Below are 12,936 nucleotides of genomic sequence, written 5' to 3'. Positions count from 1 at the left end.
GAGAGACTATAGAGGCCAGGAAACAAATGGAGGGTTTTAGAGGGGAGGGGAGTAGGGGGATGGGTGAGCCCAGTGATGGGTATTAAGGAGGGCACAGATTGCATGGGGCACTGGGTGTTATACGCAAAGGATAAATCATGAAACACAACATCAAAAACTAATGATGTAGTGTATGGTGACTAACATAACATGATAATACACTATGGAGTATTATGCCTCCATCAGAAAGGACGAATACCCAACTTTTGTAGCAACATGGATGAGACTGGAAGAGATTATACTGAATGAAATAAGTAAAGCAGAGAGAGTCAATTATCATATGGTTTCACTTATTTGTGGAGTATAACAAATAGCATGGAGGACATGGGGAGTTAGAGAGGAGAAGGGAGTTGGGGGAAATTGGAAGGGGAGGTGAACCATGAGAGACATGGACTCTGTAAAACAATCTGAGGGTTTTGAAGGGGCGGGGAGTGGGAGGTCGGGGTACCAGGTGGTGGGCATTATAGAGGGCACAGATTGCATGGAGCACTGGGTGTGGTGCAAAAATAATGAATACTATTATGCTGAAAATAAATAGATTCAAATAAAGAAAACACACACACACACACACACACACAGAACACAAAATGGAAGAAGAGGTCCCTAACACCATGTGAGGCCTCTCTACCCAAAGTCTGTTTCACAATCCAGAAGCAGATCGCTGCCTCACAGCTGTGTCACTGCATTATAGATGCTTCCTTCCTCTTCCATCACGAGAGGGGCGGGCTGTTCCTCCCCACAGAACAGAGGCCCCATCGCCCTAGCACACACATTTGCAGTGAGCAGGACCCTCAGGCCTCCACAATGTGGGCCTCTGCCTCCGGACCCTGCCCTCCTCCTCATCTGCTGCTGGCTCTGCTGTGGGGACTCACAGGTGAGCATTGCCTTGAGGGAGACTCCCCTTTCCCTACCTCCTCAATCTCTCTTTGCCCGTGGGCATTTAGGGCCTCCACATAAACACAGGTGTGCTACTCACACCCTCCACAGAAAGCCAAGGACTGGATCTCATCTGAGCTTGAAATCAGGGATCTGAGCATTTCCTCTGGGGATCCATCACTTGTAGCTGGTTACCACCGGCAACCAAAGAATCAATGCTTCAGTGGGTAACAATGACAGCTTTGTGCATGTTCATTGATCTAATCCTCACAACATCCCTGCCTGAAATCTATGACTATACTCCTGATTGCAGATGGGGAAACCAAGGCAGAGAGAGCCACCAGCCCAGAGTCAACTACTAAAGTACCTGGAGCAGCTGGGGTTCATGTCCAACCCAGTGAGCTCCACAGTTCACCCTGTTAACCATGTTATTCTGCCTGGTTCCTCAGTGGAGGCCAAGTGCAGAAACATCAGAAACACAGAGAGGCAAACAGTAGAAGAGCCATCACACAGCACACGCAGAGGTCTTCAGAGTTCCACTGTGCTGTGTGTATTCTTAAACTCTTGTTGATGATGTGCTGCATGTTTTCAAGGTGCCAAAATTATTACTGAAGTTTAACATATACTATAATTTCATTTAATCCTCAAAACAATCAATATACTAGCATGCTGGGCCACACTGTACATACACAGGGAATGCATTTACCTCTTTGTGTGTGCGTACATGCATGTGTGCATAGGAATGGGCATAGGGAAAGGTCCACATGTGTCTGTGTGCACACACATGGGATTTTTAAAAACACTTAAAACACTTTGCTTTTTCTCCTCATAATAATTTCACTTCTGCGTGAAATGCACATTGGACAGATGTTTGGTTCCCTGACTCTGAGCTACTCATCCTCCTTTTTAATTCTCTAAACCTACCTCTCACCCCTCACCAAGCTCTCAAGTTAAACAAACTTCTCTCTTGGTAAAATGAGTAGAACCTTGTGCATTACTACGTTGGAAATGCCTCCATGCTGGATTCAAGTGGTTGAGGAAAGAACAGTCACAAATTCAGAGACTCCTGCCTGTGTGATCTGCATCTGTAATTATATACATTTTCCTATCCCAATCCCAATTATCTGGTATCCACTGATGCCTCCGTGCCTCCGGAAATCTCCTGAGTGATAACCTTCTAAATTCCTGAGCACTCACCATGTGCCACACACACACCTGGAAATACCTATGTCTATTACGTAATGCAATCTTTGTATCCAAAGTAGACATTCCTCTCACTTCTACCTTGGAGATAAGAAAAGAAGACACAGGAAAGGCCAAGGTCACTGAGTATAAGTGGGAGGGCTAGGATTTGAACCTAGGCAGTCCGATTCTAGATCTCACAGGTCTAATCACTGCTCTTTTCAAACCCTATGACCCCACATCCATCCCATGATATTTCTGCAGATCTTCCAATCAGTGTGGGGAAGGGAGTGGTGTGGTGAAGAACATTTGTGGTTTGCTTCTTTCAAGTGCTTCTGTATTCTGGGTATATGCAAGTGTTTATTTCCTCCAAGTCATCTATGTGGGAAACTCAGGTTCTGATATACAGTCCTGAGAAATTCTTTGCTGAAAATAGAGTTCCTGGTATCAGAAAGGGGTCACATTGGGCACTTACACATTATACAAATATTAACTATATATCTACTAGGTGATAAGAACAGTTATATTAATGTAGGGCATATTGATGAATAAAAGAGGCAAAGTAGTTGCCCTCGTAGAAGTTGTATCATAGTGGAGGGAAGGACAGGAAACTATAGATGCAATAAATCAGTAAGTAACAGGATACAGAAAGTGAGGAGCGTTAAGGGAAAAAAACAGGACAGTACAGCTGGATATGACAATTGGAGAATGCTAGGGTGGGATGTACTTAAACAGGTAGCCTGGAGCAAAGATTGTAAGAAGGCAGGGGAGTGAGCCATGTGATTTTCTGGGGGAAGAGCCTTCCCAAATAGCATGGGAACAGCATGAGAGCAGAATCCTCTTGCTCTGTTCAAGGATTTGGGGTTTTATTCTGAAAGAAATGGTACCTATGTAAGGTTTTGAAGACAGAAGTGACACAATCTGACATGAGTTTCATTCTAACATTTGGTTGAGAATGGAGTGCCACAGGACATAGAGAGAAGCATCTAGAGCCCTCAAGAGCTCAGTGCATCCATGAGAACAAGGAAAAGTGGTTTGCAGCAAGACAGCAGCCAGCAGAGAAAAGGCGAAGAGGTCAGACTGTGGGTGCCTGCAGTAGGGGAGCCATTAGGATGTCCTGGTGCATAATTGAGGTGGGAAGGAAAGGTACCCAAGGGTCGGGACAATAAGCATCGAGGAAAATAAAGGTGCCTCTGCTGGAATGTGCAAAGGTGTGTGGGGAACTGAGTTCAGTTTAGGACATGTTAGCTGTGAGAGGTTTACTCCTAGCTAAGAAAAAGGTCGAATGGTGTTTGAACCTACAAAGCATAGCTCAGAGGCAAGGCCTGGGCCAGAAATAGTAATAAGAGGATTATAGATACACAAATGGTAGCTATTTCACCTTTCCTTGGCTCCTGGTGACCACCTGATCCTCTTCCCTCTCCCCTCCCATTTTTCCCTCCATGTTTCCCTCCATGGTGCATTCCTGTTACTTCCCATTATTCTCCTAGCAGTTCAGCATCCTGACCCCAGTCTTCTCCAGACTTGAAACCAAAGTACGTATTGTTCTTGGCACACCTAGGACCTGCCTGTAATACCTGTCCTCTTTAAGAGGCATGCTTGGTTGCAAATACCGCTAAGTGCATGGGTTTTACCAACTCACATGTTGCAAGGGTGAACCACAAATTTCCTCCCTGAGGAGAAGGAAAGAAATGAAAAAGAACAATTTTGTATGATGCACCAGCAGCCTGCTTCTCTGATTTCTGTCGCTGCCCAGTTTTGAAGACACTTAACGTAAGAAGGAAAGAGTTTCTGTTTCTTGATGTCTCCAGAGACTAGCTAGTCACCAATACAGGAAATCCAGCTGCGAATTCAAACCTGCTCTGTGCCACATCACTGAGCCTCTCTGTGTCTTTGTTTCGTTTCCTCAGTTGTGATGGGGTGTCTCAATACAGGCTCCGGGGGAGGGCCACTCCTGGTGCGCACTTGGTCAGGGAGCTGTTGTGCGTAAACTCGTGAGGAGACACACAGGATCACAGCAGGATGAGTAGACCACTGCTCTGTTTTCCCTCCAGGTGTGGCCGGTGAGGCAGGGCTGCAGGTGATCCAGCCTGACAAGTCAGTGTCTGTCGCAGCCGGACAGACAGCCACTCTGCGCTGCACCATGACCTCCCTGAGCCCCATAGGGACAGTTCAGTGGTTCAGGGGGACAGGGCCAGGCCGGGAGTTAATCTTCAGTTTCAAAGGAGGCCACTTCCCCCGAGTAACAAATGCTTCAGACACCACAAGGAGAAACAACATGGACTTTTCCATCCGCATCAGTAACATCACCCCAGCAGACACCGGAACCTACTACTGTGTGAAGTTCCAGAGAGGGACCCCTGATGTGGAGTTTAAGTCTGGACCAGGCACCCAGGTCACTGTGAGTGGTAAGTACGGCCTGGGCCTCATTTGTCCTGTGGTTGTGACAACAAGCCAATAAGAATGACCTCCATTATCTGACCAACAGCTAAGAATCAGGCATTGCGGTGGGTGTCCCCAACTTTAGAAATCCCAACAACACTGGGCGTTCCATTCCTGGCTCTGCAGACTAAGGATGACTGGGAGGCACATCCTGGAGGGCGTTCAGCTCTGTGAGCGAGAGTTCATATTCTAGACTCAGTTGTCGGGACCCCACATCTTCCATCTGGTGTTTGTCCAGTCAACATGTCTGAACACCTGGAGGGACCCCTCCACATAACCACTTGCAGTGAGAAAGTCAGATGGAAAAGGAGGGTGGCTGTCACTGTCAGGCTGGAGAAGGTGGGACATTTGCTCTGTTGTGAATGAAACAGCTGGAAGCCACAGGAAGTCCCCCTGGGATGCAATGACCAGTAAGGAGCAGTCCCATTGTAACAGGACCAAAGGAGCTTGGCTCCTTGGTGAGGGACAGACAAAGACCATCCCGGGGAAGTTTCCTCACAAATCTGTCTTTATTTTACAGGTAAGGGATCACAGGGAATTATTTCCAAAGCCATGATGCAGAACAGGGGCAAGTAGGCTCTCTGGCTGGAGAAGAATATTCAGAGGGAGATTTTTACACAGTAATGAGACTGGGGTTACTGTCAGCCACTTCTTTCTTCTTCTTCTTCTTCTTCTTCTTCTTCTTCTTTTTTTTTTCTTTTTTTTTTTTTTGATGAGAACTTTTAGGATCTTCTTTCTTTTCTGTTTTTTTTTTTTTTTTTTTTGGGGTTTTTGTTTGTTTGTTTGTTTGTTTTTGCACCACACCCAGTGCTCCATGCAATCCGTGCCCTCTATAATACCCACCACCTGGTACCCCAACCTCCCACCTCCCGCCCCTTCAAAACCCTCAGATTGTTTTTCAGGGTCCATAGTCTCTCATGGTTCACCTCTCCTTCCAATTTCCCCCAACTCCCTTCTCCTCTCTAATTCCCCATGTCCTCCATGCTATTTGTTATGCTCCACAAATAAGTGAAACCATATGTTAACTGACTCTCTCTGCTTGACTTTCTGATTCATCTGCTCTTTTCCATCTGCATTTCCAGTGAGAAATTCCAAGCAAAACTGCTTACATTCCCTTACTCGCCCCTTCCCTGCAACCCCAGAAGGAGAAATCTCTCCTATCCCATGTCACAGAGGAGGAGCCACGCTTTGCCACAGCCCCACTTGTGTTCAGCTGGCCAGCTGGTTGCGGCTTTCTTGGGGGTCCCCTGTCCCCTGCGTTGACTGCTGCACATGCTCTCTGACCTCAGTGAAATTTCCAGGAAGGCAGCTAGGAGCAGTTGATGCCAACACTCAGACCCATCAGAAACATCCTTCTTGTGCCCAGATTGGTGGGAAGTCACCTGGCATGGAAGAAAAAGGGGCCTAGAACTGCACCTGGGCCCTGCCTCCGACTCAGTGTTGAGCTATGGTATTTAATGGCTTCCTCTGTGTGAAGAGGAGAACACCGCCCTCCACACACTCTCAGAAGGACAGCAGGTTCTCCACAGCACCTCACACATATCCTGAATGCTGAGGACCATAGTCATGATGACTGTTCAAAAATGTTCTTTTGTAGCCAAACCATCTCCCCCAATGGTGTCGGGCCCCACGGCCAGGGCCTCTCCGGAGCAGACAGTGAACTTCGCCTGTAAGTCCCATGGCTTCTTTCCCAGAAACATCACCCTGAGATGGTTCAGAAACGGGAATGAGCTGGCAGCCTCCCAGACCAGCGTGGACCCAGAGGGAGACAGAACGTCCTACAGCATCTCCAGCACAACCAGACTGGTGCTGGCCCCGGGGGATGTTCGCTCCCAGGTCATCTGCGAGGTGACCCACGTGACCCTGCAGGGGGGCCCTCCTCTTCGTGGGACTGCCAACCTGTCTGAGGTCCTCCGAGGTAGATGCCCCTCCTTCCCAGCCCCAGCCTGGGTCTGGCCCCCAAGCCCCTGAGCATGCCCCTCCCCTGCTTCCTGCCCCAGGCCCTCCATTTCCTGGATCTGACCCCTGGCAGACCCTCCAGGTTACCTGCACCTATATGTGCTGTCCCCTCCTACTGTTTCCATGGCCGCTGGGTGGTGAACACCTACCATGTGCCAATTACTGCGCTCGGTAGTATCCCTTACTTTACCGTAGCAATTCCAATTATTGAGCACCTGCTGTACTTTATGCCACAGTGTGCTTGGTGGGGTCATTTGTTTTGCTACAGTTATTCTATTCCAACTGTATGCATGGGGATGAGAATCTTGATTTCAGTCAGTCTTAGCCTATGAGGAGCCATCATTCCTTGAGCACCTACTGTGTGCTGGGCACTGTGCTTAGGGATTTCATTCATATGCAAAGACTACCCTCAGTGTTTGAGCACCAGCTGCATGCCTAGCCCTGTTCTGGGTGACTCTCTTGCTGTGTGGGGGGGAGATAACTGTTCCTGTCTGTTCCATAAGGTGAGAGCTTCTGCCCTGTGCTGTTTCAGTTCCACCCACCGTGGAGGTTTCCCAGCAGCCCATGTCAGGGGACCAGGTGAAGGTCACTTGCCAAGTGAAGAAGTTCTACCCCCAGCGCCTCCAGCTGACCTGGTTAGAGAATGGCAACGTGTCCCGAACAGAAATGGCCTCAAGGGCCTCAAACCTCATAGAGAACAAGGATGGGACCTTTAACTGGACAAGCTGGCTCCTGGTGAACTCATCTGCCCACAGGGAAGGCATTGTGTTCACCTGCCTGGTGCAGCATGACGGGCAGCCCGCGGTCACCAGAAACCATACCCTTGTTGCCTCAGCCCACCAGAAGGACCAGGAAACCTATAAAACCCAGGGTGAGACCTCAGTGATCCTATTTCATGTGTCCTGCTCCCTGTTCCTTCACCTGACAATGATTAAGTCACTATGCCTGGCCAGACACCCCGTCCCCCTGTTATTTCCCACCTGGCATGATCTCTATCCATTCTATGCTTTTCCATCATCATGGCAGAAAATGTCTGCACTTTGCACTCTGAAATTCCAAAGGGACCTTCAGGACCTGGAGTTTTGAGTCTTGACCAGGATCCCGGGTGACCATGTGTGGTCACACCTGGGGTCTCCTCTCTCCCTTTATTTGTGACAGCAGATCAGCAATAGTCATGGTTGCTCACAGTACATTTACATTATGCCAATGACAACTCATTTCTGGTCTCCTTTCCTGCTTAACCAACCCTGTGACTGGGAATTTTACAGAAGGGACTCAGGGAACAATGAGGACAGATGATGAACATTTTCTGCCCTTAGTACAGCTGATGAGCTAAGCTAGTCGAGGGAAACCTGAGTCCCTGAAGATGGACCAGCAACCTGTGCAAAAAAAGTGGGGGATTAATTATAGCAGGGGAGCATTGTCCCAAAGAACTAAGGAGTCCCCTTTCTACAACTAACGCATTCCTTATTTCTCTCTCGTGTAACATCAGGAAGAGGTCAAGCCAGTTTTCCAGGAGTCTTTGTTCCAGAAGATCTTTCAAAGGTCCATGTTCCTTCTAAGGTGCCCAATGACAGTATTCTGAGTCAACACTGGGCCACCAAGTGTTCATGTCACTGTTGGCCAGTTGACTAGAGATAGGAAGGAGAAAAGGAACAATTTCCCTTAAAATTGGGAATAGAGGTATGCAGAAGTTGCCTAATTGCGTCCACTAATGACTTAGTCATGGATCCACATCCAGCTCCAAATGGAGTCCACACTTGTGTGGTCATGTGATTAATGACATGGTTCTTTCTATAAAACCAATACTATCACACGCTTAGTAAAATTAACAATAATTCCAGTATCATCGAAAATGGAGTATACATTCCAATTTTCCAAAGCTCCTTCTATTAACTTTATTTTATGACCCTAACTTGGTTTTAATTCACCTGTAAATGTTTAAAAGAATTTTCATGTGAAATACCAGGGTCCCCATGATTTTTTTCCAATTTTTAAAATTTATTTCACAGAGAGAGAGAGATCACAAGTAGGCAGAGAGGCAAACAGAGAGAGAGAGAGAGAGAGGTGGAAGAAACTCCCTGCTGAGCACTGAGCCCCAATGTAGGATTCCATCGCAGGACCATGGGTTCATGACCTGAGCCGAAGGCAGAGGTTTAACCCACTGAGCCACCCAGACGCCGATTTTTTTTTTTTTTCTGAATAGAATCTGAATATCTGGGGCTAATCAAATTCTTCATTTCATATTGGATGCTTGTGGTAGGCTGTGCTTTTGAGAAATGTGGTCTTTTTCTCTGTGTTGTCAAATTTCTGCACATAGATCTTTTTATAGTATTACCTAGTAATCCTTGTGATGTCTGTAGGGTATCCCGTTTCATCCCTGATATTGGAAATGTGTCAATCCTCTCTCTCTTTTTTTTTTTTTTTCATTGTCACAATGGCTAGAGGTTTTTCAAATTTATCAGTCTTCTCAAAGAACTCACGTTCATTTCAGTGATATTCTCTATTGTTTGTTGTTAATCTCTTTACTTTTTCTCCTCTTTATTTCCTTCTCTTGTTTTGGGCTTATTTTGCTCCTCCTCATTTTTTTTTTTTTTTTTGGAATTGGAAAAATATTATCAAGTCTAGACTATTCTTTGTTCAAGGAGGCCACACCTGGGCCTCCTCTGGTCTTGGGAAATTGGGAGTGTGGACCCAGGATACCTGGTGTAGGTTCCTCCTCCAGAATGGAAGCAACTAGCCCAGTTGCCTTCCTCTTCCACTTTTCAGAGCCCTCCATGGGTGGACCTCACATGAGTTCCAGGGGGCAGGCTTCTACTGAGCCAGGAGAGGTGGGAGAGATAGATGAGTCCGTACCATCTCCTGCCCTTTCCTGCGCTTGGTGGAGGTGGCAGGGGAATGGCATAAGGGGATGTGCATTTGGACGTGGAGATTTTTCTCTTTTGTCTCCAGAGATTCTGCAGTTTGGGCATTGCTCTTCAAGGACTACCGAGAACCAGTTTTCCATAGAATTTATTACTGTCCTTTTGTTGTTTTTCCTTTGGGTTGAGAGGCTATATTTGAAGATGAGTAGTTAAGCCTCTGTCTTGTACTCAGCAGCACATTAAAAAGTGCCCAGAGGGCTTTGAAAGTCTTGGGCCCAGTGTCCCTATCCCACATCTTGGTATCCATCTCCCGTAATTCCCCATCAGGGCCCCACTCGAGCACAGTAGGTACGGTGTAGCTGAGAATTCAGTCCTCTCTGTAGCACTGATACTCTTATGTTTATGTTGGACCCAACTGTGTCCTCAGCTTTTTCTGTCCTCCAGCTCTAGAGGTAAGAGTCTGCAGTGTTACTCAGAAGTCCCCTGACATTCACACATAACCTTTCACATGTGATCAGTCTTCGCTTTGCACTTTCTCCAAATGGTTGATGCCCTGCAACAGCCACCCAACCCTTAGTTCTTGTAATTATCACATCATTTCCAGAATGTTAGGATACTCCCTGCTTCTGCTTACACCAGCCCAGGTCAACGTGGTGAGGCTTCAGCAGTGACAAGGGCAGGGCAAGCCGACACCTACCCTGCTCTACCTCCCACAGGGCTGGGGGCCTCATGACCAGCTGGCAGAAAGAGACCCCAGTCCAAATGGGCCCATTAGAGTTGGCTTTCCAGGCCCCAACCAGATAAACTCCACACATCAGGTGACCCAGGGAGGGAGACTCTCGGATGATATGAGAAGAGAGAAAGCTCACTGTGGGGTTGCTGCCTGATCCTGCGTGTGAGAGTGAAGGAGGCAGGACTGGCAGAGGGAGATGTTGACACAATTCAGGACGGCAAGACTCAGCCAGACAGTGGGCAAGCAAGCTGCCTGCTCTTCGTGAGTTGTTTTAAATGGAGAGGAATTGTTTAGCCTCTGTACCCCCACTTTCTCAAGGCTTCTCCTGCTGGCTCCCCTCTAGAAACAGGTACAAACATGGCCAATAAAGCTCTTTCAACTCAGAAAATGTCCAGGGGCCCCAAAGCAGAGAACTGACATCCTCTAACATGCCAGTGGCAAATATGCTGAGGACCTACTCCTTCTTTTAAGATTGCTCTACATATTTCAAAAAATATTTGGATTTTTAAAACTCAAATATAAAATAAAAAATGGGTCATTGTATAAAGTCAAAAAATTGGAAGCTGAGTTTGAGGAGTTCATTATAGATCCTGGATCTCAACCTTTTGTCTGTACTGTCATTTGCAAATATCTTCTCTCATTCTGTGGGTTACCTCTTCGTTTTTTTTTGACTGTTTCCTTTGCTGTGCAGAAGCTTTTGATTTTGATGAAGTCCCAAAAGTTTATTTTAGCTTTTGTTTCCTTTGCCTTTGGAGACATATCTTGAAAGAAGTTGCTATGGCTGATATCGAAGAGATTACTGCCTATGTTCTTCTCTAGGATTCCGATGGATTCCTGTCTCACACTGAGGTCTTTTATCCATTTTGAGTTTATCTTTGTGTATGGTGTAAGAGAATGGTCGAGTTTCGTTCTTCTACATATAGCTTCCCAGTTTTCCCAGCACCATTTATTGAAGAGACTGTCTTTTTTCCACTGTATATTTTATCCTGTTTTGTCGAATATTAATTGACCGTAGAGTTGAGGGTCCATATCTGGGCTCTCTACTCTGTTCCACTGGTCTATGTGTCTGTTTTTATGCCAGTGCCATGCTGTCTTGGTGATCACAGCTTTGTAGTAAAGCTTGAAATCAGGTAACGTGATGCCCCCAGTTTTATTTTTGTTTTTCAACATTTCCCTAGCGATTCGGGGTCTCTTCTGATTCCATACAAATTTTTGGATTATTTGATCCAGCTCTTTGAAGAATACCAGTGGAATTTTGCTCTAGGCAGTATAGACATTGTCACAATGTTTATTCTTCCGACCCAAGAGCATGGAATGGTCTTCCATCTTTTTGTGTCTTCTTCGATTTCTTTCATGAGTGTTCTATAGTTCCTCAACTAAGATCTTTACCTCTTTGGTTAGGTTTATTCCCAGGTATCTTGTGGTTCTTGGTGCTATAGGAAATGGAATCGATTCTCTAATTTCCCTTTCTGTATTTTCATTATTAGTGTATAAGAAAGCCACTGATTTCTGCACATTGACTTTGTATCCTGCCACGTTGCTGAATTGCTGTATTTGTTCTAGTAGTTTGGGGGTGGAGTCTTTTGGGTTTTCCATATGAAGTATCATGTCATCTGTGAAGAGAGAGAGTTTGATTTCTTCGTTGCCAATTTGGATACCTTTTATTTCTCTTTGTTGTCTGATTGCTATTGCTAGGACTTCTAATACTATGTTGAACAAGAGTGGTGAAAGTGGGCATCCTTGTCGTGTTCCTGATCTCAACGGGAAAGCTGCAAGCTTTTTCCCATTGAGGATGATATTTGCTGTGGGTCTTTCATAAAGAGATTTGATGAGGTTCAGGAATGTTCCCTCTATCCCTATATTTTGAAGTGTTCTAATCAGGAACGGATGCTGGATTTTGTCAAATGCTTTTTCTGCATCAATTGAGAGGACCATGAACTCCTCAAACTCAACACGCACAAAACAGACAATCATATCAAAAAATGGGCAGAAAATATGAACAGACACTTCTCCAATGAAGATATACAAATGGCTATCAGACACATGAAAAAACTTTTCATCATCACTAGCCCTCAGGGAGATTCAAATTAAAACCACATTGAGATATCACCTTACACCAGTTAGAATGGCCAAAATTAACAAGACAGGAAACAACATGTGTTGGAGAGGATGTGGAGAAAGGGGAACCTTCTTCCACTGTTGGTGGGAATGCAAGTTGGTGCAGCCTCTTTGGAGAACAGTGTGGAGATTCCTCAAGAAATTAAAAATAGAACTTCCCTATGACCCTGCAATTGCACTCCTGGGTATTTACACCAAAGATACAGATGTCGTGAAAAGAAGGGCCATCTGTACCCCAATGTTTATAGCAGCAATGGCCACGGTCGCGAAAATATGGAAAGAACCAAGATGCCCTTCAACGGACGAATGGATAAGGAAGATGTGGTCCATATACACTATGGAGTATTATGCCTCCATCAGAAAGGATGAATACCCAACTTTTGTAGCAACATGGACGGGACTGGAAGAGATTATGCTGAGTGAAATAAGTCAAGCAGAGAGAGTCAATTATCATGTGGTTTTACTTATTTGTGGAGCATAACAAATAACATGGAGGACAAGAGGTATTAGAGAGGAGAAGGGAGTTAGGGTAAATTGGAAGGGGAATTGAATCATGAGAGACTATGGATTCTGAAAAACAATCTGAAGGGTTTGAAGTGTCGGGGGGTGGGAGGTCGGGGTTCCAGGTGGTGGGTATTATAGAGGGCACGGATTGCATGGAGCACTGGGTGTGGTTAAAAAAAATAATGAATACTGTTATGCTGAAAATAAATAAATTAATAA

At 45.9% G+C, this 12,936-nt stretch overlaps 1 protein-coding gene across 9 annotated transcripts in view; it reads left to right on the top strand.

The window, feature by feature from the left end:
• The first annotated feature begins 764 nt into the window (after positions 1 to 764).
• Positions 765 to 12,936, top strand: part of LOC123391913 (signal-regulatory protein beta-1-like) — a 43,559-nt gene continuing 31,387 nt past the window's right edge. For all 9 annotated transcript variants that reach the window (XR_006606664.1, XR_006606658.1, XM_045079584.1 and 6 more), the window contains exons 1-4: positions 765 to 913; positions 4,152 to 4,505; positions 6,137 to 6,457; positions 7,031 to 7,369. Coding sequence is in view for 7 of the 9 variants with exons in the window: in XM_045079584.1 (XP_044935519.1) it covers positions 844 to 913; positions 4,152 to 4,505; positions 6,137 to 6,457; positions 7,031 to 7,369 (1,084 nt within the window). In the remaining 2 variants the exon portion in view is untranslated. The remainder of the gene's footprint in view (positions 914 to 4,151; positions 4,506 to 6,136; positions 6,458 to 7,030; positions 7,370 to 12,936) is intronic.

Source organism: Mustela putorius, unplaced genomic scaffold, assembly GCF_011764305.1.
Source record: "Mustela putorius furo isolate JIRA1106 unplaced genomic scaffold, ASM1176430v1.1 tig00000054_pilon_pilon_pilon, whole genome shotgun sequence".
Taxonomy (NCBI): domain Eukaryota; kingdom Metazoa; phylum Chordata; class Mammalia; order Carnivora; family Mustelidae; genus Mustela; species Mustela putorius.
Note: the sequence above shows the minus strand (reverse complement) of the source record. Positions and strands in the feature narration are given on the sequence as shown.